We start from the raw sequence: 25,622 nt of genomic DNA, 5'->3' as shown, positions 1-25,622 counted from the left end.
TCAGGGATCTATTTTCTATTTTGTTTTTGCGTTTTTGGGTCACACCCAGCAATGCTCAGGGGTTATTCCTGACTCTGTGCTCAGGAATTACTCCTGACGGTGCTTGGGGGACCATATGGGATACTGGGGATTGAACCCAGGTCAGCCGTGTGCAAGGCAAACGCCCTACCCACTGTACTATCACTCCGGCCCCCTAATCTTTTTTTTTTTTTTTAAATATCGAGACCTCTCAAGCAGTGCTCAGGAGGTCTGGGGGCCCGTCCTGGGGTGAAACTCAGCTGGTCTGGCTGCATAGATCAGAGGCTGGGCCGGAGGGTGTGGAAGTGCTTGTGCCATGCCGGGGACCAACAAGGCCATCCTAGTGGTGCTCAGGGGACCAGGTGGTTCAGGGTTCCAGTCGGGGGCCAGGTGCACTAACCTCTGAGCTCACTGGTCCTTTCCAGTATCCGTCTCTCAAGTACTTGTTCAGTGTTGGTGCTAGTGTCACTTGGAGGCAAAGGCTCTGCGAGAACCCCCGGCCCCACAAAAACCCTGCTTTCCTGCTGGGCTCCATTATATCTTCCTTTATTGGCTGTCCTGTATAATACAAATCTGCAAGTTTAGATACAAAAAAATCTGGAAATAAAAGATAGAAAAGTACCCGCCAGGCACCCCTCCCTCTTCTTCCGGGACCCCTACACCACGGGCACCAACGTGAGGTAACTGAGCATCTCCTTCCTGTCCCCCTTGCCCTCCTCCTGGGCCCCCCAACTTGGCCCCTGCCCTCACCGAGACCTTGGCCCAAAGAAGAGGTGACCCTGCGTGGGAGAGGGGGGCGAGCACAGCGTTGGCAGTGAACGCAGCGGGTGGGCAGAGGGAAGCCCTTTGCTTGTGCTGAGTTTGGGGGGAAGGGCCAGGCTCGGGGTGCACGCTCATGGGGGGCCTAGGGCAGCCCCTCCGTGGGCATCCGTCCTCCAGCCTGCCCGAACACTGGAAGGTGGAGGTGTACAAAAGAAACCGGGAAATGGAGCTTAAACGGAGGGTCCTCTGTGGGGGTCCTCGGGCCTGGGTCGGGGGAGCAGCATTGTCAGCTACAGATGGGTCCCTTCGCCAGGCGGGGTCTGTCCCTGAATTTCCTCCTGTCCCCGCCTGGGCGTCCTATGGGTCCTATAGAGGGGGTGGGGGGAGCGGGGAGGAGGGATGGGTGTTGGGGGGCGCAGGCTGCGGGACGGGGGGTGCCTGCAGCCCCCAGGTCAGGCACCCGCACACGCTGCTACAGCTCAATCTCGAAGGTCTTTTGCAGGTCGCCGGAGAAGGGGTTGGGCGGTTTCTCGGCTGCAGGTTTGCCTTCCAAGGCCGCCCACTGGGCCTCGAAGGGGTCCAACTCCGGGGCCGGGGCCGGGGTGGGCTCCGGGGGCCAGGGCGCCCCACTGGGGCGGGGGCGGACCTGGCCCCCCGGGGCACTGGGCGTGGCGGGGGCCGGGAAGGCCCGCGCTTTCCCCAGCAGGGCGGCGGGCTGCGGCTGGAGCTGGGCAGCCGAGCAGAAGGCGTTGGCCACCATCTGGGAGGGCGTGATGCCCACTACGGGCACCCGGGGCAGTGGGGGGTAGCTCAAGCCCGGGTAGGCGGGCACGAACGGGGGCTGCATGTGTGGGGGCGGCAGGAACACGGCCACCTGGGCGGGCGCGGCGTCGAAGGGCCCCACGGGGGCGGGGTAGGGCTGCAGGGCGGCGGGCACGGCGGCGGGCACGGCGGCGGCTTGCTGCTGCTGCTGCGCTCGGGCCACCTGGGACACTTCTTCCAGCCACCTCTCGGCCTCCGAAGGGGTCCGCTTGTGCCCGGGCTGGAAGGCCGCGGCGGGGGCCACGGGGGGCTCGCCCCAGGCAGATGTCCCTGCAGAAGGCAGCAAGCAGGGCACATGAGGGACCCCGGACTGGGGGTCGGGGTCTGGGGGCGCTGCGCTGCCCCGGGCAGGGGCCCCAGGACCACTCCGGTCACCAAGCACTGCTGGGAAGGCCCTTGCTGGTTCTACAGTGCGGGAGGCGGGGTGGTCTCAGTTGGACTCACCCCCACCCAGCTCCGCCTTCCTTCTGGCTGGGCAGTGCCCGAAGCATAACAAGTAAATCTTTTCATTTACTTACTGGGGTGGGCGGGTGGGTGTTGGGCCGTCCCCAGTGATGCTCAGGGGCTACTCCTGGCTGTGCTCAGGAGTGACCCCGGGTGGTGCTTCTTGGGAAATCATCTGCGGTGCTGGGCTTTGAACCTGCTTCCCCTCTTACAGGGCCCGTGCTTTAACCCGCTGTGCTCCCATGAAAATTTCTGTCTGCTTTGGGGCCACACCTGGCGGGGCTCAGGGTGGTGCTGGGGATTGAATCTGGGTCGGCCGCATGCAAGACAAGCGCCCTCCCACCTCTATCGCTCTGACTCTGAAGGTCAGCAATTCTAAGGCCCTCCCAGGGGGACCAGGATGAGCCCCCAGTGCTCAGAGCACTCTGTGGAAGGTTCACGGCTTGGAGGCAGGGTAGCCTGAGAGCTAGAAGCATCATTTCAGACAGGAAGAGTTCCGGCAGAGACCCTGGTTCAAGCCAACCCCTCATGCTAAAGCAACAAGACACCAAGATTCCTGGAGTGGTGACCCCGGGGGTCCTTGACTGGAGGGGTGGTGCCGGGGTTTGCCCCCACCGATGACTCAGGCTGGGCTTACCTGTCGAGGTGGGCGGGGGCCCTGATGTGGGGGCCCCAGGACTGGCGAAGGAAGAGCTGATCTGCGTGCAGAGGGCGCTGATGCCGTCGCTGTCACTGGCCCCAGGGGGCTCCATCTCCGGCACTGGGGGCATCAGGGAGAAGAGGAGGGGAATGAACGGCCTAAGCCCCGCCCAGAGTTCCTCTCCACAAGTGGGCAGCTGATGTCAGGAGGCTGAGGCTCCCCAATAAAGCTGGGGTGCTTGCCCCCTCACACAGAGAAATTGTGACAGTCCGGGGTGGGGTGGGGTGGTACACAGGGACAGCATAGCTGCAAGGCTGCCCCTGTGTGTGTCCTGCGGAGGCTGGACACCTCTCAGAAGCCACTCTGGGGGTAGGTCAGAGGGCAGAGCTAGTCCAGAGGTGAAGATGGCTGTACATGGCTGACCCCGATTTGATCCCGAGTACCACCAGCTGTGAGCGGTGCCTGAACACCCTGCTCCCGACCTCAAAAAAGAATTAGGCCTGCAGCCTGCCCCCTGGATACAGACCCACACCTTCTTCCTCAGCCCCAGCCTCTAGCAGGTGCTTCAGGTTTGGTTTATTTTCATTTTGGGGGAGTCACATCTGATGGTGCTCAGGGCTGACTCCCGGCTTTGCACTCAGGGATCACTTCTAGTGGGGTTCAGGGGGACCAAATGGGATGCTGGGGATTGAACCCAGGTTTTCCCTGTGCAAGGCAAACGTCCTACCCACTGCACTATCATTCTGGCCCCCATGTGTCTGAATTTGGAATGGAATTAGGACCGATGCTTGGCCCCAGGAACTGCGGGGAAGACCACCCACACACAGTGGCTCCTTGAGGGAGAGACCTGTCACCTTTTCCTCCTTTTCCCACAGTAAACATCTTTTTTTTTTAAAAAAAGAAATTATTCAGGGAGCTGGAGAGATAGCACAGCGGGTAGGGCGTTTGCCTTGCACGCGGCCGACCTGGGTTCGTATTCCCAGCATCCCATATTTCCCTGAGCACCACCAGGAGTAACTCCAGAGTGCAGAGCCAGGAGTAACCCCTGTGCATTGCCGGGTGTGACCCAAAAAGCCCAAAAAAAAAGAAATTATTATTCATTTATATATTTATTTTGAAGTGGGGGCCACATCCAGCGATGTTCAGGAGTTACTCCTGGGCACCCCTGGCAGCTAGGAGGACCATATGTGGTTCTGGGAATCGAAACTACATTTGTTGCCTGAAAGGCAAACCTCCAACCTGCTATACTATCACTCCAGTCCCTGCAAACATTGCTTTTATTTATTTATTTATTTATTTATTTATTTATTTATTTTTGGTTGGGGGGACACACCCAGCAGTGCTCAGAACTTATTCCTGGCTCCGAGCTCAGGGATCACTCCTGGCAGTGCTCAGAGAACCATATAGGGAGCTGGAGACTAAATCCAGGTTTGCCTCAAGCAAAGCAAGTACCTTACCTACCATACTATCCCTCCAGCAACAGCCCCCATCTTTCCTCTCCTCCCCAGAGCCAGACGTGAAACCCAGAGCCTCACGCCTGCCAAGCGGGCACTGTAGCACTCAGTCACGTCCCCGGCCTCACGCTTGGCTGTCGGATCATGATCTCTGCCACGGCTCTCCTCCTCCTGGCCACAGCAGACATTAGTAATCAAATACGATGCTTTCTCCCACCAAACTCACCTTACTCCTCCCCAGACCAGACCTCTACGGGAGACTGGCCAAATGATGGGAGGGGCCTGGCCCTTGTCTTCCCCTTTTCCCTCCGAGTGGGTGTTCACAGAGCCACTGCACTGATAATGCCTCTGGTCACCCAGACAGAGGCTCTATATATAGCCACAGAGCCAAGTGGGTGACAGGGTCGAGGTCTGTGTAATTACACTCTATGACAGACACACAATGAAATCACCTGCGTGACTCATACTTCAGACGCATCTGCTGTCAGCAACTGCGCCTCTGGCTCCTGTCACTGCGAGTCAGTGATGGGACCCGTCCTTCCTGTCACAGTCCCTGGCTAGAGTGGCTAAACAGTGGAGGTGGGTGCCCAAGCCTTGGCCCAAAGGCAGCATCCCAAGCCCCTCGCCATGCTGCCTGATGCCTCTCTTCACCTCCTGCTTCCTCTGGTCATGTGTCTGGTCATGCTCTGCTGGATCAGGCACAAAGATCATATACGCTGATCATGCACACAGCCCATGCACACGGATCAAGCATGCCGATCATGCACACGGGTCATGCACACGGATCATACCCACGGATCAAGCACGCCAATCATGCATGCTAATCATGCACACAGATCATGAATGCCGACTGTGCACACGGGTCATGCACATGGAACATGCATACAGATCATGCACATGAATCATACACGCCAATCATGCACAAGGGTCATACACATGGATCACGCATAAGAATCTTGCACACAGATCATGCACGCCAATCATACACATCAACTCTCCAGGCTCCCAGCCTCATTACTGTAGATGGTGCTAATCCACCACATTCCTGGGTACCACCCACTTGGACCCTTCGTTGGCCTGATGGCAATGCTTGGAAGGAATCGGGGCATCAGATTCCTACTAAACCAAACACCGACATACACATGCTGTTTCTTCTCTTTTGCTAACCAGTCCAGGTAGAGGCCAGTCCCTCTCCTTTTTTGTTTGTAGGCCACACCCAGCAGTGCTCAGGGCTAAGTCCTGGCTCTGAGCTCAGGATCACTTCTGGTGGGTTTCAGGGATATCAGGATCAGCCATGTTCAAGGCAAATGCCTCCCCTTTCGCTATACTATCTCTCCAGCGCACTCTTTTCCCTAAGGCCAGTCAACTCTGCCAATCAATCCAGCCCTATTTCGCCTTGATTCTTCCCTATGTCCACAGCAAGATTATCATGATTCCTGCTCTGGGGCCCGCGCAACAGTACAGTGGGTAGGGGGCTTGCCTTGCATGCAGCCAGCCCAGGTTCAATCTTTGGCATCTCACATGGTCCCCTGGAGCCCTGCCAGGAGTAATTCCCGAGTGCAGAGCCAGAAGTAACCCCTGAGCATCGTGTTTGGGTGTGGCCCCCAAACAAAACAAAAGTTTTCTGCTTCTCTCCCTGGCTGGTCTCAGACCGACCCTAGCCAATGGCTGATGGTGCTTGTGGCTTGTGGCATGTCCCACCCCTTACAGATGCAGTCGAGATCCAGAAACTTCTTCCCCCTTGGGGCTCACCTGTGCCTTTCACCTGGAAGTCGGTGCGACGCTGTAGTGTAGACGGCAGCTCGTTCAGCCGCAGGCTCAGCTGCCGTTTGAAAGGCGAATTCTTCTGGCTGAGGGCGGGGAAGCCCCGGAAGGAGCCCTGGCGAACCAGCTGCTCCAGGGGGGCGTGGCGCCGAGGGATGGCGGCCGCTGTGGTGCCCGCTGCCACCGGGGTACCCGCCTCCCCCTTTTCGCCGGGGGATGTGGTGGCGGGTGTCGGAGACACGTGTCCAGGCTGTGCGGGGCCGGGCGCCGCGGAGGGGGCAGCTGCTGCCTCTGCTGGAGACACAGGACACAAGGTCACTCGCCTCACTGCAGCCTCCTGCTGGCCCAGGTCATTCCCCCATGCTGCCTCCCTCACCCAGCGCCCCCTGCAGGCTGGTGACCGCCCTGCAATGTCCCTCATAGGGCTCAGGCTGAAATCACCTCCCCCTGCTGGGAAGGCCCGTCCCCCACACCCACCCTCTGTCTTGACAGGGCTTTCTGCTCCGATCTGAATTCTCCTGGGGCTCCTTGGAAAGCCTGATTCCTTTTTGGCTTTTTTGCTTTGGGGCCACACCAGGAAGCTCTCAGGAATCACACCTGGCAGTGCACAAGGGACTGGATGTGGTGCTGGGACCAAAACCCACAAGCAGGGCCAGAGCGATAGCACAGCAGGTAGGGCATTTACCTTGCACGCGGCCGACCCCCAGCACCCCATCTGGTCCCCCGAGCACCGCCAGGAGTAATTCCTGAGTGCATGAGCCAGGAGTAACCCCTGAGCATCGCTGGGTGTGACCCAAAAAGCAAAACAAAACAAAACAAAAAACAAACAACAACAACCCACAAGCTCCTTCCCTGCCCTGACCCCTGTGATAACATTCCTTATAGCTTCTGACACTTTAATTAGATAAACAGTCAAGGGATATTTTCATACGGAAGGGCTGGGGACCCAGGCGAACTGTTAATAAGCTGCTAGCTCCTCACTCCACTCTCATGGGGTATGAAAGTTCCTTTTTTTGTGGGGTGGAGGTGGCTATCACTCCCAAGTGGTGCTGGGGGCTACTCCCAGCACTGTGCTCATTCCCATAAGTGCTCAGGGGACTGTGCAGTGTCAGCAATCACACCTGGGCCTGGGCTCCTGCCTGCAAAGCATAGGTGTTGTGAACAATTAAAAAAAAAAGTACATTGTATGACTGAAACCTAATCACGAACAGATTTGTAAGGGTCTATCACACAGTGATTCAATAAAAAAATCCATTTTTAAAAAGTATATACTTTAAAAAATTAAATAAAATAAAAAGTATATACTTAAAATATATAATATATATCATATATATTTACAATAATATATTGTACCTGGGCTCGAAGGATAGCACAGTGGATAAGGCATTTGCATTGCACGTGGCCGACCCAGGTTCAATTCCTCCATCCCTCATGGAGAGCCCAGCAAGCTACCAAGAGTATCCTGCCCGCATGGCAAGCCCCCGATGGTGTATTTGATATGCCAAAAACAGTAACAACAAGTCTCACAAAGGAGACATTACTGGTGCCTGCTCGAGCAAATTGATGAACAATGGGAGGACAGTGCTACAGTGCTATATTGTACATATAATATGACATACAATATAATCCTACAATTATATATAAAATTAGGGGGCTGGAGAGATAGCACAGTGGGCAGGGCGTTTGCCTTGCACGCGGCCGACCAGGGTTCGATTTCCAGCATCCCATATGATCCCCTGAGCACCGCCAGGAGTAACTCCTGAGTGCAGAGCCAGGAGTAACCCCTGTGCATCGCCAGGTGTGACTCTAAAAAAAATAAATAAATTAAATATTGATTTCCTCGAGGGGGCCCAGTAACATCTCCATTGGAGACTTTGTTGTTACTGCGTTTGGCATATCAAATACATCACAGGTAGCTTGCCAGGCTCTGCCGTGCGGGCGAGATACTCTCAGTAGCTTGCTGGGCTCTCCGAGAGGAGCGGAGGAATCGAACTCGGGTCGGCCATGTTGGCTGCATGCAAGGCAAACACCCTACCGCTGTGCTATCGCTCCAGCCCAAATTAAATATATAATTATATATTATATTTATATAATATACAATGTTATGTATACTACATTTGTTATATAATATAAACATATATATTTTTCCCCTCCCTGCCGTGCTGGGAACCCAATCCAGCACATGCAAGGCAAGTGCATCCAGCTGAGCCACTTCCTCAGCCTATAAGCATGTGAAGAGGTTTGTCTGGGTCCAGAACAGATAGCACAATGGGTAGGGCGCTTGCCTTGCACTCAGCCGACTAGGGATTATTCCCACCATTTTATATGGTCCACCCACAGTGGTAGGGCGTTTGCCTTGCACGCAGCCAATATGGCCGACCCGAGTTCGATTCCTCCGTCCCTCTCGGAGAGCCCAGCAAGCTACTGAGAGTATCTCGCCCGCATGGCAGAACCTGGCAAGCTCCCCGTGACGTATTCGATATGTCAGACACAGTAACAACAAAGTCTCCAATGGAGACGTTACTGGGCCCGCTCGAGCCAATCGATGATCAACGGGAGGGCCTTTACTTTACTTACTTTACCTGAAGTGATCCCTAAGTCCAGAGCCAGAAGTAACCCCTGAGCATTGTGGTCCCTAAACAAAAACACAGCTGGGCTTCTGCAAGTTCTACTTGCCACCCCCACCCCTGCCTTTTTTTGTGAGATTTTAGGCCACATCAGGCAGTGCCAGCGGATACTCCTGGCTCTGCACTCAGAAATCACTCCTGGTGGGCTCAGGGCACCATATGGGATGCTGTGGATTGAACCCAGGACGGCCACGTGCAAGGCAAACGCTCTACCCACTGTTCTGTCTCTCCAACCTCTCAACTGAGATCATTTGACTTGACCTGGGTATATAGGTATAAAATAGGAACTTGAATCCGGGGCCAAAAAAAACCCAAACAAACAAAAAAGCTTGGACTTGGCTAGACAATAGATCAACAGGCTTAGAGCTGGTTTTGCATGAGCAGGGCTGGATTTCACCCTCTCCACAGCAAGGTCCCCCACAATGGCTAGGAAAACCTCACCCCCAGCACCCAGCTGGGCGTAGCCATCACTGGGTGTGGCTCCAGAACAAAAAGCAACTGAAGAAAAGCAAAGGAGAGAAAGCGAGGTCCCACACTGCTTCATCCTTGCTCATTCTTGGGCCAGTTCCAGTTTCCTCACTGCCTGCATCAGGGCCTCTGGAGATGCTCTTTATTAAGTATTTACGATATTCGCCTTGGAGGGGAGTGAGCGTAAAGCCTGCGGCCTGCAGTTCTGGGTCTGAGTCCAGCTCAGCATGGAGCTGGGAGGAGCCCCCAGCAATGAGGAAGCCTGGGAGGTCCCCCGAGGCCTTGGGCCTTCCCGCACCTGAGTGTTGGCCAGCCCACTTTCTAAGGCAGCCCAGGTCTTCAGACTCAGCTGGAGCAGTCTGGGTTGGGCACGGTCCCCTGAGCACCCACCGAGGGGAGCACAGAGCCAGAAGAAGCTCCTGGGAGCTGCCAAGTGTGGCCCCCAAACCACACAACACCCTCAGGAGCTGCAGAGACGGCTCACGGGGTTGATAGGCTGTAAGCCCGGGTTCAATTCCCGGAACCTGAGCACAGAGCTGGCAGCCTGCCCTGAGTGCCACCGGGAGCAGACCCCAAACACAAAGATCCAGCAGGAAATCCCCAAGCCCACGTGTCTCGGAGTATCTGTGGCTCTCCCCACCCCCAGCACCAAGCCCTCGAACCCACCTTTCTTTTTTTCAGGGGCCTCTCGCTCGGCCGGCCGCCCTCGGAAGGACCCCTCGCGGGCAAAGCTGGTGCGGCTGGCGTCGAAGGCCGCCGTGACCCCACACTCCTTCTCCCGTCGCTGCTTCCGCTCCAGGCAGGCGGCGAAGGCGCAGCCCACGGCGTGGCTCAGCCTCTCGCCCTGGGGGAGGAGATTGGGGTTCACTTCAATGGCTGGGGTGGGGTGTGTGGAAGGTCTCTGCACCCCTCTGGGCTGTAGTGTCCCCTCTGGGCCAGAAGCAGCAACGGGGACTGTCAGAGCTGAGCAAACTCCGTTTGGGTTCCACAAGAGGCAAGACTCAACTCTGATGAAAAGCACAAAGCTGACTGGGGCGTAGCAGGGTTGGGGGGATTATCGGTGAAGGCACATGAGGGCACTTTGGGGGAGAGACGGGTGTCAGATCTTTTTTTTAATTTTAGCTTTTTGGGTCACACCCAGCAGTGTTCTGGGGTTACTCCTGGCTCTGCACTCAGGAGTTACTCCTGGCGGTGCTTGGGGAACCACATAGGATGCTGGGACTCAAACCCGGGTTGGCCGCGTGCAAGGCAAACGCCCTACCTGCTGTAATATGTAGCTCTTGCCCTGGGTATCAGATCTGGATCCAATGGGCGTGTGTGTGGGGGGGGGGGGGGGGGGCGGGCGTCTTGGTCACATATGTGTGTGCAACAGTTCAAACTAAGTAAATGAGGGGCTGGAGCGATAGTACAGCGGGTAGGGCGTTTCCCTTGCACACAGTCAACCCGGGTTTGATTCCCAGAATCCCATATGGTCCCTGGAGCACTACCAGGAGTAATTCCTGAGTGCAAAGTCAGGAGCAACCCCTATGCATTGCCGGGTGTGACTCAAAAAGCAACAACAAACCAAAACTAAACAAAAACTAAACAAACGGGGGCCAGAGCCATAGTACATCAGGGAGGGCATTTGCCTTGCACACAGCAGATCTGGGTTCAATCCACAGTACTTCACAGGGTTCCCTGAGCACTGCCAGGAATGATCCCTGAGTGCTGAGCCAGGAACAAGCCCTGAGCACCAGTGAGTGTGGCCAAAAAGACAAAAACAGCTAAGCATACAGGGCTGAGAGACAGTCCAGTGGTAGAGCACCTGCCGTGCACTAGCCTGGGTTCTTTTTGGTTTTGGGGTCACACGCAGTGGTGCTCAAAGGTTACTCCTGGCTCTGCACTCAGGAATTAGTCCTGGTAGTGTACCGGGGACCATAGGAAAAGCCAGGGATCAAACCTGGGTCAGCTGCGTGCAAGGCAAGCGCCCTCCCTGCTGTATTATCACTCAAACCCCTAACCTGGGTTCTATCCCCAGCACAACCCATGGTCCTCGAACTCTGCCAGGAGTAAGTCCTGAGCTCAGAACAAGGACTAAGCCCTGAGCACTGCTGGGTGTGACTAATAACAAAAAACAAAAAACAAACAAAAAAACCCAAACAACCCCCCAAAAACACCCCCCAAAACAAAAATAACAAAATCCCCCAAACTGAACAAGTGGGGGTCAGCCAAACTGAACAAATGGGAGCCAGAGAGATACAGGAGGTAAGGTGCTCGTCCTGCATAGGCTGAGGGCAATCCTTGGCACCACATACAATCTCCTGAGCACTGTTTGGGGGTTACTCCTGAGCACAGAGTCAGGAGCAAAAAGCTTCTGAGCCCCAACCCCAAACACACATGCAAAAATCTCAGTGAGTGTTGTGAGGAAGGAGCGTTCCAGGGGACCGAGCACATGCTTCTCCTGCAGGAGGCCCGAGCTCCATCCCTTCTCAGCACCACATGTGCCCCAGAGGAAAAAAAAATGGGTGTGACTCCCCCCCACCCCCACCAAAAAAAAAAAATCTAAGCCAACACAGGGAGTGGGAAATGAGCCAGGGACGCTCTCTGGCACCACCCCGCACTGCTGAGTATGTTCCAGGCTCTGCCAGAGTTACCCCAGAACCCAGACCTACACCCCCAGGCACCTAAGTAACAACAAACTTGTTGGGAAAAACTCAGCGAACAGTTTTTTTTTTTTTCCACTTGGGGACCACACTCAATGATGCTCAGCGCCACTCTGGGCTCAGAATCTGTGAGTAGCTCTTGGCGGTGCTCTGGGGTGCAAGAGATGGAACCCAAGGTCCAGCACAATAGCACAGCGGGGAGGGTGCTGGCTGTGCACCTGGCCAACCTGAGTTCGATCCCCAGCGTCTCACATGGCGCCCGAGCACACTGCCAGGAGTGATCCTTGAGTGCACAGCCAGAAGTAAGCCCTGAACACTGATGGGTGTGGCCACTCCCCCATAAAAAGAGAAAGTAGGCACGAGAGAAAAAGCATGGACATGGGGGTTGAGGGGTGAGGGACAACAGGACAATGGTGGAGGGTCTATTGTTGGAACAGCTCCTGTAGGAAATCCTACTAACACCAATTTGTAAACCAGGCCAGAGCAGTAAAAATTTAAACTTTTTAAGTTTATAAGTCATGATGCCCCAAGTAATAATAATAATAATAACTATACCCAGTTTTAGAAAAAGAGAAAAAGAGTGGGGCTAGAGCGATATGCAGCAGGTAGAGAGTTGCCTTGCATGTGGCCGACCCAGGTTCAATCCCCATACTCTATAAGTGGCACCCTAAGCCCATTAGAAGTGATACCAAGTGCAGAGCCAGGGGTGAGTCCTGAGCACTGTGGGATATGACCCAAAAACAAAAAAAATAAAGTAGGATAGGAAGAGAGAGAGAAAAAGAAAATAAGATAGGCAGAGAGGGGCCGGACTCTTATGCAAACCACAACGCCCAAAAGGAGAGAGAGAACAAAGGGAATGCCCTGCCACAGAGGCAGGGTTAGATGGGGGGGATGGGGGTGGGAGGGATACTGGGACCCTTGGTTGTGGAAAATGGGCACTGGTGAAGGGAGGGGTACTTGATCATTGTATAACTGAGACCCAAGCACAAAAATCTGTACCTCATGGTGTTTCACTAATTAAAAAAAAAAAAAAAAAGAAAGAAAGAGAGGGGCCGGAGTGATAGTACAGCAGGTAGGGTGTTTGCCTTGCACGCGGACAACCTGGGTTTGATTCCCCGGCATCCCATATGGTCTCCCAAGGACTGCCAGGAGTAACTCCTGAGTACAGAGCCAGGAGTAACCACTGAGCATCGCCAGGGGTGATCCAAAAAAATAAAAACAAAACCAAAAAACAACCAAAAGATGAGAGAGAAAAAGAAAAGGAATCCAAAGTGGAAGGGGGAAAGTAAAGAGATGTCTATTTGCAGATGACATGTGTTTAAATGTACAAAGTTTGAAAAAAATCCATCCGGGCTGGAGAGATAATACAGCGAATGGGGCATTTGTCTCACATGCAGTCAACCCTGTTCAATCCCCAGGATCCAATATGGTCCCCTGCGCACTGCCAGGAGTAATTCCTGAGTGCAGAGCCTGGAGTAACCCCATGGCTGGTTGTTGCAAAGGAAGGAAGGGAGGAGTGAGCAAGGGAGGGAGGGAGAGAGGAAGGAAGTAAGGAAAGAAAGAAAGAAAGAAAGAAAGAAAGAAAGAAAGAGAGAATCCATAGCCTATCGGTGAAAAAAATGAATTTAAATCCCCAGTGTTACAAAATGAATTCAAGAGCTGGGAAGGTGACTGAAGAAACACACTCTGAATTCAGGGGAAGAGGATTAGATCCTACACTGCATCCCCCCAGCCCACTAGCAGAGAACAGATTCCAAGCACGCCAGGGAGCCAGCCACCCCAACTCCAACACCACTGGGTGTAGCCCAGAAAAAAATAAAGCAATAAAACTAAATGAATCCAAGTGCTGAGGCTAATATTATTGAGGGATCAGTGTAGGCTTTGCGAGAAACCTGGAGTCCAACCCAGAAACACACAAACACACACACAGACAGACACAGAGACACACACAGCAGTTGCACGTGCACACACACACACACACTTATTTACGTGACTTTTAGAATACAAGATCAGGAAGCAAAAATCTGAGGCAGCTATGCGCCCTCACCATGCGCAGTCCTGGGACTGACACGAGGTTGACAACTGCAAGTACAGCAGCGTCTGACAGAGCAAATGGAATCTAAGAACACGGAGGACGAGTCCACAGAAAGCCACCAGCCCGGCGGGGCGGGGACGCGAAGCAGATGGAGTCCTCGTAGATTCGTGCGGGAAGACTCACTGCTAAGACGGCAAAGCTCCCTCTGCGCGTGTTCCGCCCCCACGTTCTCCCCAAGCCAGCGCAACTGTGCGTGTTTACTGGACACGGAGTACAGGACATCAACTGACACTTCCTTGGGGGGTGCTGGAGCTGGGACAGTAAGTTGCCTTGTATGCCTGAGACCTGGGCAGTGTGGTTCCCAGCAGTAGGAAGAAAAGGAGGGGTGGGCATGGAGAGACAACGTAGCGGGGAGGGCATTTGCCTTGCACGTGGCCTGACCCAGGTTCGAGCCCCGGCATCCCATATGTTCCCTGGAGCCTTCCAGGAATAATTTCTGAATGCAAAGCCAGGACTAAGCCCTGACCACTACTGGGTATACACAGACACCCCCAACTCCCCCCAAAAGAATTCTAGAACTTTCTGTGTGACCTCCAGAATGGATGCTTCCATCCCCCATTGAGAAGAGACAAAGTCCCTGAGAGAGTCATTTGTGCCAAAGGCCCCACAGCCTGATGCTGAGACCTCAGGTTTGTAAAAGAAGTTTATCAGTCAGAGCTGGGCCTGCAGGAGGTTTGGGTTCAATCACAGCACCACAGAGACCTCTCAATACTGAGATGGGAGTAGCCCCCAAACCAACCAACAAATGAATAAAGGAATCTCCTCTCCTCTCCTCTCCTCTCCTCTCCTCTCCTCTCCTCTCCTCTCCTTTCTTTTCCTTCTTGACTTTGGGTCTCACCCAGCGATGCTCAGTCTTCTGGCCAGGGGTTACTCCTGGCTCTGCACTCAGAAATCACTCCTGGCGGTACTCAGGGGACCATATGGGATGCTGGGAATCGAACCTGGGTTGGCCTCATGCAAGGCAAACACTCTACCTGCTGTGCAATCACTCCAGTTCCACCAACAAAGGAATCTTGCGGGCCAGGAGTGCCTTGAGGGGGGATATCCCCAGGCTTCCTGGCCTCTAGCCTTCCAGTTTCCGAGTCCCTCACAGGCTCTTCCTGATCTGGACTTGGTCTGCAGTCAGCAACCAACGAGCACTGGCCACCACAGAGCACTGAGAAGCCTTGTGGCCAAGGTCCAGGGCAGGGGGCAGGGAACACAGTTCAAAGGGCTGAAGCACGTGCTGTGCAAGTGGAGGCCCAAGTCACAACAACTGTAGGCTCCCTGGAGCACTGCCTGGAGTGATCGCTAAGAGTTGGGAGTAGCCCTAGAGCACTGCCAGGTATAACTCCAAAATAAGCAGAAAAGACTTATTTTCCACCATCTTTTGCAGCTAAGACATCCTGACCATTAGGTTCCTGCCAGCAGTATAGAGTTGGAGATGTCATGCCTCCCCCTGGCACGTGGTTGGAATGAAGATGTAAGGGCTGGAGCACAAGCATCCCTCCAGGATCACAGAGGAGTGGAAGCTGAATTCCAATGTGACAACAAGACATATGTGAAGCCGCATCCCCTGATGGGTGAGGGGGGCTGCACAGGTACCCCATAAACTGCATTTGGATGCTTTTGTTCAGATTCTGAAACCAGCTTCTGATATCACTGGAATCAGTGGAATCTGGAGCTTCCCTGTAACAAACCTTAGAGCCCTACTTGTGAGAACACTTCTGAAAAGATGCGCCACAGTGGCTGACGCCAAACTCTCAGAAGGAGTCCTTGGGACCCAAAACAGAAGGAACCAGTGCAAAATAAACAGAAGTAGGGACCAGAGCAATAGAACAATGGATAATACATTTGCCTTGCACACGGCTGACTCAGGCTTGATCTCCAGCATTCCCTATGGTGCACAAAGGCTGCCAGGAGTAATTCCTGAGCACAGAGCCAGGAGTTAGCTCTGAGCACTGCTGGGTGTGGTCCTTCCAAGAAAACAACAACAACAATGCTGGAACACTGTACACTGAAACCCAATCAAGGACAGTTTTGTAACTATCTGTGATTTAATTAAAAAAAAAAATGGGGGCTGGAGTGATAGCACAGCAGGGGGGGCGTTTGCCTTGCATGTGGCCGGCCCGGGTTCGATTCCCAGCATCCCATATGGTCCCCTGAGCACCATCAGGGGTAATTCCTGAGTGCAAAACCAGGAGTAACCCCTGTGCATTTCCAGGTATGACCCAGAAAAGAAAAAAAAAATGGAGGCAGAAGAATCAGTGAGTGCTGCTGGGGAACAAGTATTGTTTGTTTTGTTTCTAGGACACACCCAGTGATGCTCAGGGCTTACTCCTGACTCCGTACTCAGGAATCACTCCTGGCGGCTCTTGCTCAGTGCTGGAGATCCTATGGGATGTCGGGGATCGAACTGAGGTCAGCTGTGTGCAAGGCAAGCGCCCTCCCCACTGTACTACTGCTCCAGTGGAACAACTGTTCGATTGGAACTGGAGGGTCCTGCTGGGAGCAGGCAATCCTCTGGATCCGCATTTTTTACAGTGTGTGGGGGGTATGTGGTCTCCAGTGGAGGACCGAGGATATTTCCAGGGACCTGCACACATGGGGTGGGGGGCATAGTACCAAATAGAGTTGGGGGGGGCGGTGAACATAGGGAAGGAAAGAAGGTTAAAGAAAGGTTGAGAAACAACCGCTCTAGACCTCTGTATGCCAGAAATATCCCAGTCCCAGAGCTGGGCCCACTTGGGGCCTCTGTGCTTGGGGACACGCGTGTGTGCGTGGAAGCACCCAGTAGCAAAGTTGGAGAAGCACAGAACACAGGAGAGGAGGAGGAGGGGGAGATGGGGCGGCTGTGGGAATGCCTGGGGGGCAGCATGTTCTGAGCACCTCTCATGAGCACACTTGGGTCCCCGATGACCCTGAGGTGTGGAGCTGGGAGCCGCCCCCTTTGCCAGGCAAGAGCACTGGACATGGAGTAGTCGGAGGTGTCACTGGCTGCAAGGGGGCCCATGGGAACTGGGGCTGGGATGGCAGGGCAGGATCCTGGGGACACTCACGGAGTCCTTGAGTGCCAGGAAACAGTGGCACATCCAGCGGCGCGTGGTCCCGTCCCGGCAGATGTAGGAGAAAGCTTTGTCCAGGTTGCGGTCCGGAGCACAGAAGGAGACTTTCTCGATGGTCTGGTCGACCAGCAGGTCCTGGGAGGGCCCGGGAAGCCACAGGAGGCACGTCATCAGACTCGCATAGAGTCACTTGGTAAACACTACCCCTGTGGCAGCTGTGAGCCAAAGAAATGGCCCGGGTTGGGGGAGGGGGGTGCCAGGGAGTGCAGAGCACCCAGCTGAGAGGAAAAGTCGGACGCCTTCATGGAGCCAGCCCAGAGCGACGGCCAGGATGGAAGGAGGGAGGCTCAGGCAGAGGGGTCAGTGCTCAGATTGAGAGGCACAGGTACGGGGCTGGAGTGATAATACAGCGGGGAGGGTGTTTGCCTTGCACGCAGCTGACCGGGGTGCGATCCCCGGCATCCCATAGGGCACCCGAGCACCTCTAGGAGGGATCCCTGAGGGTAGAGCCAGGAGTAACCCTGAGCATCACACCCCCCGGGTGTGACCCAAAAAGCAAGAAGAAAAGAAGCGGGGGTGGGGGAGTGGCAGTTGCTCACACAGGAAGCAAGAGAAGAAAGTGCCAACTCAGGAGAAATCAGGCAAGACTTCATGAACGGGGCGTTAACAGGCAGGAAAAAAAAAGGAAAGAAAACAACGACCATAGATAAAGTCGAGCAGGTGAGGTGCTTGCAGTGCATGAAGCTGCCCCAAGTTTGGTCCCTGGCACCAAAGCGGGTCCCCTGAGCTCTACCAGGAGTAATCCCTGAGCACCAACCAGATGGCTCTCAACAAATAAATGGTATTTCCGGCTGAGACAACTGCCTTATGCCACCAGAGCCCAGGCCTGGCTGGGTCTCAGTGAAACCCTCACTCCGCTGCAGGGGCCTTCTCTGCCCGTTGCTGGGGACTCAGGTGAGCAGAGTACCCAGCCCCAGCCGCGGGTTCATGATTCTCAGTAGTGCAACACTCTCCACTTCAGCCGTCTGGATGTAGTGGGTTCATCAATCACAGAGATCTTGTCTGACAGGAGAGTCTATCTTTTTTTTTTTTGCTTTCTGGGCTTTCTGGGTCACATCACACCCAGTGATGCTCAGGAGCTATGCCTGGCTCTGCACTCAGGAATCAGTCCTGATGCATGGGGGACCATATGGGATGCTGGGGATTGAACCTGGGTTGGCCGCGTGCAAGGCAAAGGAGGGTCCATCTTGACCCTCATTCTATTCCATTTTGGGGAAGCTTTTGGATCATGATTAGGGTAGCCCAGAGACTCTTCCTGGCTGTGTGCTAAGGAGTCACTCCTGGTGCTGCTTCAGGATGACCAATTGGGGACAATTCCACAGGGGGCAATGCCTTCGGTGCTGAACACACTCTCTCTTTTTAGGCTGTTTTGGGGACACACCCAGTGATGCTCAGGGGTGACCCCTGGCTCTGCACTCAGAAATTACTCCTGGTGGTGCACATGCACAGGGAACTGTATAAGTTGCAGGGGATTGAACCTGGGTCCTCCATGTGCAAGGCAAATGTCCTATCTGCTGTGTTATCGTTCCGGCCCAGTGCTGAACTATCCCTCCAGACCATTATCCCCATTTTACAGATGAGACCCCTTAGGCATGGTGTGTGTGTGTGTGTGTGTGTGTATGGTCATCCAGTTGGGGAGTTGGGGGTGGTGACAGGTACTGGAATGCCAATTTCGGCTCACAACCCCTCTCAATGCCAGCAGGCAAGTAACCAGGGGGCTCATGCTTAAGCAGTGAGGGAAGCTGGGATATGGCCCAAGGAACATTCTAGAAGAGGCCCGAAGGAGGGGCAGGCAAGTGGCTTGACAGTGTCCTCCGTGGATTCTGGAAGAGTGAACGGGGCACAGCTGATGTCAACCCCTGCCCCACGGTCCTCCTACCTTGGTCTTGTCATCCACCACTCGGAGCCCATCGGCCGACACCCACAGGACTGACTTCACCGACTTGCGGCCCATCTGGGGAGCAGGGAGGCAAGGGTCAGGGCTGCCTCTACTGGTGGGGGTCCCCTGCGCCCCCTCCCTGCCACAGTCCCCCACTCACCGCCTTCAGCTTCTTCACAGCATCTTCACACACATGCATGCCCCGGGACTCCTCCACCTCCACGTGGCCAAGGTACTGCGGGGCGCAGGTGGAGAACACGACGTGAGCACGACCATCAATCATTCATCATTCCTGGGGTTCACTGAGCAAGTTCCACCCGGCGCCGGAAGCATGCCCTGCTTATTGGAGGCGTCCACACCACACCTCAACTCACAAGGTGGAGCCCCTCCCTCGCCAGGCATGCCCACCGGGCTGTCTGTCTTGTCCCGTCTGTTCCCTGGGCCTTCACCCGCACCTGGTCCTGGGCCCCAGTCTCCAAAGGAGGGGGACAGAAGGGAAGGACAACTGGGGTTACTGGTGCCGAAGGGGCTGGGTTGGGACTTGAACCCAGTCTACCCACCACATGGCCCAAGCCCCAATGCTGCTGAGGCCTATGCATCGTTGTTGTCTAAACCAGAAAGCACTTAGCAGCTGAGGACTTTGCAGACGCTGCAGCATCTCAGTAACCTACTGGCGCCCTTGAAACTGTGAGCTCTGGCACTCTGGGGTAACTCCAGGCGGCCCTGCTTCCCACCCCCCACCCCCGGAAATATTCTCCTGATACAGAGCGTATGGAAAAAAATCTTTTTTTTTCCTTTCTTTTTGGGTTACACCCGGCGATGCTACTCCTGGCTCTGCACTCAGGAATTACTCCTGGTGGTGCTTGGGGGACCATATGGGATGCTGGGAATCGAACTCAGGTCGGCAAACGCCTTACCTGCTGTGCTATTGCTCCAGCCCCCATAAAAGTCTTTCTTCCAGCCACAGCCGGCCGTGCTCAGCAATTATTCCTAACAATGCTCAGGGGACCAATAGGCAGTGCCAGGGATTGAGCCGGGGTCAGCCACGTGCAAGGCAAGCAGCGCCCTCTGTACTGTCTCTCTAGCCCTCAACAGGTTTTATTTTGGTTAGTTTTGCTTTGGAGTCACACCCATCGATGGGCAAGGATCACTCCTGGCGGTGTTCATGGGACCTTATGGGATGTCAGGAATCAAACCTGGGTGCATGCAAGGCCAGCGCTTGCCCTGCTATGACTCTGTATTTAATCCCAGCTCTATAGGACCTGGGTCCCGGGAGATCTGCCCGGAGCGACTCCACTGCTGAGGTGCTCCAGTCTGCGGGGTCTCTTCCAGGACCCCACCCCCAGGGAGCCTCATTCGCCCCGCGCCCCCGCACCCCACACTCACCCTGACAGGGAAGCTGCAGGTGCCCTTGCGCACAGCATCCTCGTCTGCCTGCCACTGGTGTGGCCGTGACGCCTCGGGGACATACGCGGGTTTCCGCCGCCGCAAGCTCTGCCGTAACTTGTTCATGGTGCCCGCCCCGTCTGCGGACACAGGGCGGGGGCACGGACATGGAGCACAAGGAGGAGGGAAACAGCGGGGCGGGCGCTGAACCAGAGGCCGTGACATCTGGGGAACATGGGTCCCCCAGGGGACAAGAAGGAAGGGGCAATGGAGGGGAGAGGGTGGGGCTGGAGCAACAGCACAGTGGGTAGGGCGTTTGCCTTGCACGCGGCCGGCCCAGGTTCGATTCCCAGCATCCCATATGGTCCCCCAAGCACCGCCAGGAGTAATTCCTGAGTGCATGAACCAGGAGTAACCCCTGTGCATTGCAGGGTGTGACCCAAAAAGCTAAAAAAAAAAATGGAGGGGAAGGGGTTCAGAAGCTCGGGGGTCTAGGGCTGCAGAGTCACAGCTCGTAGGGGTTTAAAGATGGGGGATATGGCGGTGAAAGGATCCGTCCGAGGGCCCAAAGTAGTGGGAGGCCAAGGAGCAATAGGGTTGGGGGGCTCCGGGAAAGAGGCAGGTGCAGGCACAAGGGTCTGCCTGCACCTGCCTTGGGGCATTGGGGCTGCCACATGGGGTTGGGGGGTGGGAGCTCATCTCAGTCCGAGTTACAGCCTGACAACCGCGTGTAGTTTGAGATGGGGTTCCCAGGAGGGTGGGGGGGGAGGAACTGTGTTCTGGGTGGCGGTCAGCAGCTGCTAAGACAACCCTCCCCTGGGAGGAGGTGGGGGAAGCGCCAGTATGGTGCCTCTAGCAGGAGGGACCCCAGGAGCCAGCCACTGCCACGTGCAGAGAGACATGTCCTGTGAACGCCGGCGGGGGTGGGGGGGTGGGGGGGCAGTCTGTGCCCAGTCAGGGCCATCAGGTGGACAAGCTGGGAGTCATCACACGCTACCTGTGAGCTGGTTGTGACTCTGGGCAGAGCACCTGTGGCCCGAGAGAGGGAGGTACCCCCCACCCCCCAGGATCTGTGTCCAGAGGACTCGGAGAGGCTGTGTGGGGTCTGGGTGTGGCAAACGGCTGTTAGTAGGGAGTGTGTGTGCACCTGGTGACGCTCTCTGGGGCTTGTCTGAGTGTGTCTGGGAGGAAGTGACGGTCAGCCTGTCGTCTGGGAGAGGGCTGAGGACGAACAGGGCAGCCGTGCGCACGTGTGTGTGTGTGTGTGTGTGTGTGTGCGTGCATACGCCCATGTGTGCCTGTGCGTGCACATATGTGCCTATGCATGCATGTCTATGTGTGTGTGTGTGCACTTGGTGTGCTCGTGTGTATGTATTTGTGTATGCATGTGTGCCTATGCATGTGTGTGTATGGCTCGTGTGTGTGTCTGAGCCTATGTGTGTGTATGTGTATGTGTGTGTGTGTGCGCATGTGCATGTGTGCACAGAAGTAGAACTCGTGGGGAGAGCCCCAGCCCGAAGGCTTGTGTGTGAGGCTGCATCTGGGCAGCGTGGGGCCGTGGAGTGTGCCCTCTGCAGATTGTCCAGAATAAAGTCTGTTCATGTTCTGTGACCCTCCACCTGGGGTTGGGGGCTGTTGGAGAGTCTTAGTGTGTGCACGGAAGACTGTGTGTCTGGGTAAACTCATGCCCAGTGAGGAAGGTTTGGAGGGTCACCCAGTGGGGGAGTGTCCCTTTATGCACACAATGCATCCGGTGTTCCTGCTGCCAGGCCCTCCCTCCCACTTGCCCCCTGCCCCATCCTTGGCAGGCCACTCACCTGGCTCCGTCCTGGAGGGTGCAGGGGGCCCCGGGGCCCCACACGGGGCTGGGGGCAAGCGGTGTTCGGGCCTCCTGGTTCCGCCCTGCCCACAGGAGAGCCGAGAGGTGAGACGCTGGTCTGCAAGGGGTTCTGTCCCCTGCCTCACCCCCTCCTTGGACATCAGCCACCACCCCCCTCATGTCAGATGCCCTGATGAGAACCCTGTTGTCATAGCAACAGTAACCAGGGAGCGCAGCCACCTGGTTCCAAGGGCCCAGGAAGAGGAGGTGAGCAGGGGGGCGGGGGGGGGGCGGGGGGGTGGTGTTTGTAGGGACAGCCTAGGCAGCGTGAGGAGGGGGAAACCTTGCCCTGAGACACCGGCCAGGGTCACACACAAAACACAGCCAGCTGGACATACGCCATGCCTGCCCTGGGTGCCCAGCACACGGTCACACAGCCACAGTCTCTCATACACACACACACACACACACACACACACACACACACATGAGGGCAGCAGGAGCTGCTGTGGGCACCCACATTCACACAGCCCATGTCTCTGCTGCCAACATCAGTCCACAAGCATGGGAGCACAGAGTGTCCCAGCCTCCCCGTCACCTCCTGCCACTGGGTCATTCCTCTTTCCTCAGCCACATACAAGGAGCAAGATCCAGGCACAGATTCCCCCCAAGTTCTTACTGGGGACCCAGCCACAAAGAGACACACAGAGGTCACCTCCTGCTCAGCCATAAGCACCCAATCGTATGGTCTCAGCCCGGCCACACTTGCTGGCGACGCAGGAAGCCCATGAGCAGACCCCCCCAACCCCCCCACACACGCACTCACACGTACACACACAGGCACACATTCTCATCACACCTGACCCTGGTCCCCCAGTCTCTGGGACTCCCCCACCAACCCTCGCTCTATCTACCACAGATTACAGACACCCACTGAGGGCCACAGTCTGGGCCCTGAGTGAACCAGACAGGCACTCTTGGGACACGCAATGGCCACCAAGGAGGTGCCACACTCAGACAGAGGCAGTGACCCAGCCACGGGAATGGACACACAGCCTCGTGGATCCCACGACCATGCGATCACCATGCTCTGTGATGGCTGCTCTTCCGGTCGGCCCGCACGTCCTGTAGACAAGTGTGTGGTCCAACCCAGGCTGTGTGGACAGACACCCACAGTCCCGGACATCACAAATGCCCCTCGGGCCGGTGGTCACCCAACAGCGCCAGGAGGCAGACAGGGCACAGAGGGCTGTGCTCCCACAGAAGGCATGATGCCTGCCGGAGCGAGTGACCACTGCCCACACCCCGTCACTCCAACCCAAACCCAGGGCAGAACACACACGCTCTCCCCAGTACCTGGCCCAGACGCGTGCACAGTCATCCAGGAGCCGAGACAGGCAGGCCTGGGGGAATTTTTAGATGCCACAGCCACGGACGCGCCCCCACAAACACGCACCGTTACCTGGTGCCACCACACAGACACACCTATGAGTCACACGCACAGAGTGAAGCCACCAGGAAGAGGGCGACAGACCCCGCATCTAGGCTGGGGTGGGGGGGGGAAGCAGGAGAGCGCCTGCCCTGTAAGTGAGACACCCCAGGTTCAATCCCAGGCATCCTCCAGCTCCCCCAGTCCCAAAAAAGAACCCACCCCAGATGTGAGGGAAACCGCACACCCGCGACAATCAAGGCGCGATGGGCAGCGAGAGCCGGCCTGAGGGAGCTGGACACTCACAGATGTGGCTCTGCACACACTGGGACAGTGTCACACGTGCAGGGAGGCAGGGACAGTTGTGTGTCACAGACAAGTGTGTGACGCAGAGACACAGTCCCCGGCACCCGTGCGGGCCGCACCTGGACGGGCTGGCACACACCACCCCGCTTCTGGCCACAACTCCACCCATGTCCAACTCCACCCATGTGCCAACTCCACACCGCCGCCCACAAAATCGCAAAACGCAGGGGGTCCCAGCGAGAGTCACCGATACACCCCTGGGGTCACAAGCATGCATACACAGGCACTCGAGAGTTGGGGGCTAGAAAAAGTGCAGGGGTCTACATGGGGGCGGGGGGGGGGCAGCAGGAGCACACTCATATACACACACATATACACACACATATACATGCACTCACAATCACAGGCACCTCCAGACACGGCCACAAGCCTAAAACACAGACACACACATAAGATCCCTCAGAGCGAACAGCCTGCAGTGCACGCGCCACCCTCACGGAAACAAGGGGTGACACTCGGCCCCCTCCCCACGGCCTGCCCGTCTGTCTGCCCGCCTGCCCCCTTCCCCAGGTACCACCACACACAAAGACGGCAGCAGCGGCAGGGACAAGGCCACCGCAGACAGCGGCACTTGGTCCCTGGGGAGCCGCCCCCCCACCCCCAGCACAGCTTGAAGCCCGTCGCCTAGGGGCGTCCCCCAACCCGGAGGGGGTGGTGGTGCATTGTCCGCGGGTGGGGCAGCGCCCAGACAGCTGGGTGGGCAGTCCCAGGGACAAAAGGGGGTAACCCCAGGGGACCTGTGCCCCGGGGCCCTTGACCAAGCCTTTGTGGGGGCGGAAGGGGGGGTGACCCAGCTTTGCTCGGATCTCATCCAATCTGGGGGGGCTCCGGGGTGGAGTCCCGGAACCCGGGCGCTAGTCCGGGGACCTTGTTTGGAGAAGGGGCTGCTCCTGGGACGCCGCCCAAGGATGGAGGCTGGGGCGGGGATACTTGTGCCCTGCCAACCTCTGGGGCCTGGGGACCGGCGGGGCTCGGCACCCCCACAGACCTGGGCTGGAGAGGGGGAGCTGTGGGCAGAGACCCCTGCTCCAGGCTTGCTGTGCTCAGACTCTGGAGAGAGGGAGGGAGGGGGAGGTATTGCGTCTCCTCTGGAACCGCTTCCTGGAGGGGAGGCCTGGGCTTGGGACCCGGGTTGTGCTCTGGACTCCACTCCCTCCCCCCAAAAAAACCTGGCCTAGGGAGTTGTACCTAAAACCTGGCCCCTGTCCTTGATTTTTTTTTTTTTTTAATCACGAGGGGGTCTGTGTCAGGGCGCCCTAGCTCCGGAGCCTTGGAGAGAGGGCCTATGCCCACGACCCCCAGCCCCAGCCCCCCGTCTCCCCAACTGGGCTGGCTACCGCGGAAGGGGGCTCCTGTGCCGGGACCCCCACCCAGGACCATCCTCCCCAGCCTTGGCACCCTCGCTGCATCCGGGCGCCGCGGACGCCTCCCACCCTCCGCCACATCAGCAGCGGCGCCGCCCCCCGCCCGGGTCCCCCGCTCCCGCCCTTCTCACGCTGGCCGCCGCGCTGCGGGACATCCAGGGCCCGGGCGCCCCCGCCTCCCGCGGCCCCGGCTGGGCCCGGCGCTCCGACGGCGGCGGCGGCGGCGGCGGCAGCTCGCGGGGACGCGGGCCGGGGCCGCAGGCCGGGGAATGGTGCGGGATGCACGCGCGCGAGTCCGCTCGGCTCCCCGGAGGATTCCGATCCGGGGGCGGGGAGCGGCCCTCCCGCCGAGGCCCCGCCCCGCCCCGCCCATTGGCCCGCCGCCGGGATATGCAAATAGGACCCGCCCCTCCGCCGTCAGGCCCCGCCCACGTATAAATAAGACCCCCCTCGCCCCGCCCCCTCCCCACCACGCCCATTGGGCAGTCGAGGCTCCGCATGCCGCGTGCGCTGGAGTCGCGTCTGGATCGCCCCCCCCC

The 25,622-nt window shown here is 56.8% G+C and overlaps 1 protein-coding gene across 2 annotated transcripts; it reads right to left on the bottom strand.

The window, feature by feature from the left end:
• Positions 1-1,191: 1,191 nt before the first annotated feature.
• On the bottom strand, positions 1,192-25,382 carry NUMBL (NUMB like endocytic adaptor protein). Of its 2 annotated transcripts, none has more exons than XM_056137040.1 (10): positions 25,215-25,382; positions 21,923-22,007; positions 20,106-20,245; positions 18,880-18,954; positions 18,720-18,794; positions 16,775-16,915; positions 9,666-9,843; positions 5,893-6,195; positions 2,684-2,806; positions 1,192-1,872 (listed from the first exon to the last, which is right to left on the bottom strand). In XM_056137040.1, the coding sequence occupies exons 1-10, from the start codon at positions 25,236-25,238 to the stop codon at positions 1,253-1,255; spliced, it is 1,764 nt and encodes a 587-aa protein (XP_055993015.1). In that variant the 5' UTR covers positions 25,239-25,382; the 3' UTR covers positions 1,192-1,252. The 2 variants fall into 2 exon arrangements, with proteins under 2 accessions (XP_055993015.1, XP_055993014.1); XM_056137039.1 differs by having other exon boundaries at positions 5,893-6,198; positions 25,215-25,380.
• Between the last annotated feature and the right edge of the window lie 240 nt (positions 25,383-25,622).

Source organism: Sorex fumeus, unplaced genomic scaffold (genome assembly GCF_029834395.1).
Source record: "Sorex fumeus unplaced genomic scaffold, SorFum_2.1 ptg000122l, whole genome shotgun sequence".
Taxonomy (NCBI): Eukaryota; Metazoa; Chordata; class Mammalia; order Eulipotyphla; family Soricidae; genus Sorex; species Sorex fumeus.
This window is presented reverse-complemented; position numbering and strand designations above follow the sequence as displayed.

Bases quoted from the DNA above. Each gene is read 5' to 3' on its own strand.
- NUMBL (XM_056137039.1), bottom strand. From the start codon at position 25,238: ATGTCCCGCAGCGCGGCGGCCAGC. The intron at 16,916-18,719 runs GTAGGAGGACCG...GGGCCCTCCCAG, and splicing joins TGGTGGATGACAAGACCAAG to GACCTGCTGGTCGACCAGAC. The intron at 6,199-9,665 runs GTGGGTTCGAGG...CTGTGTCTCCAG, and splicing joins GGCCCCTGAAAAAAAGAAAG to CAGAGGCAGCAGCTGCCCCC.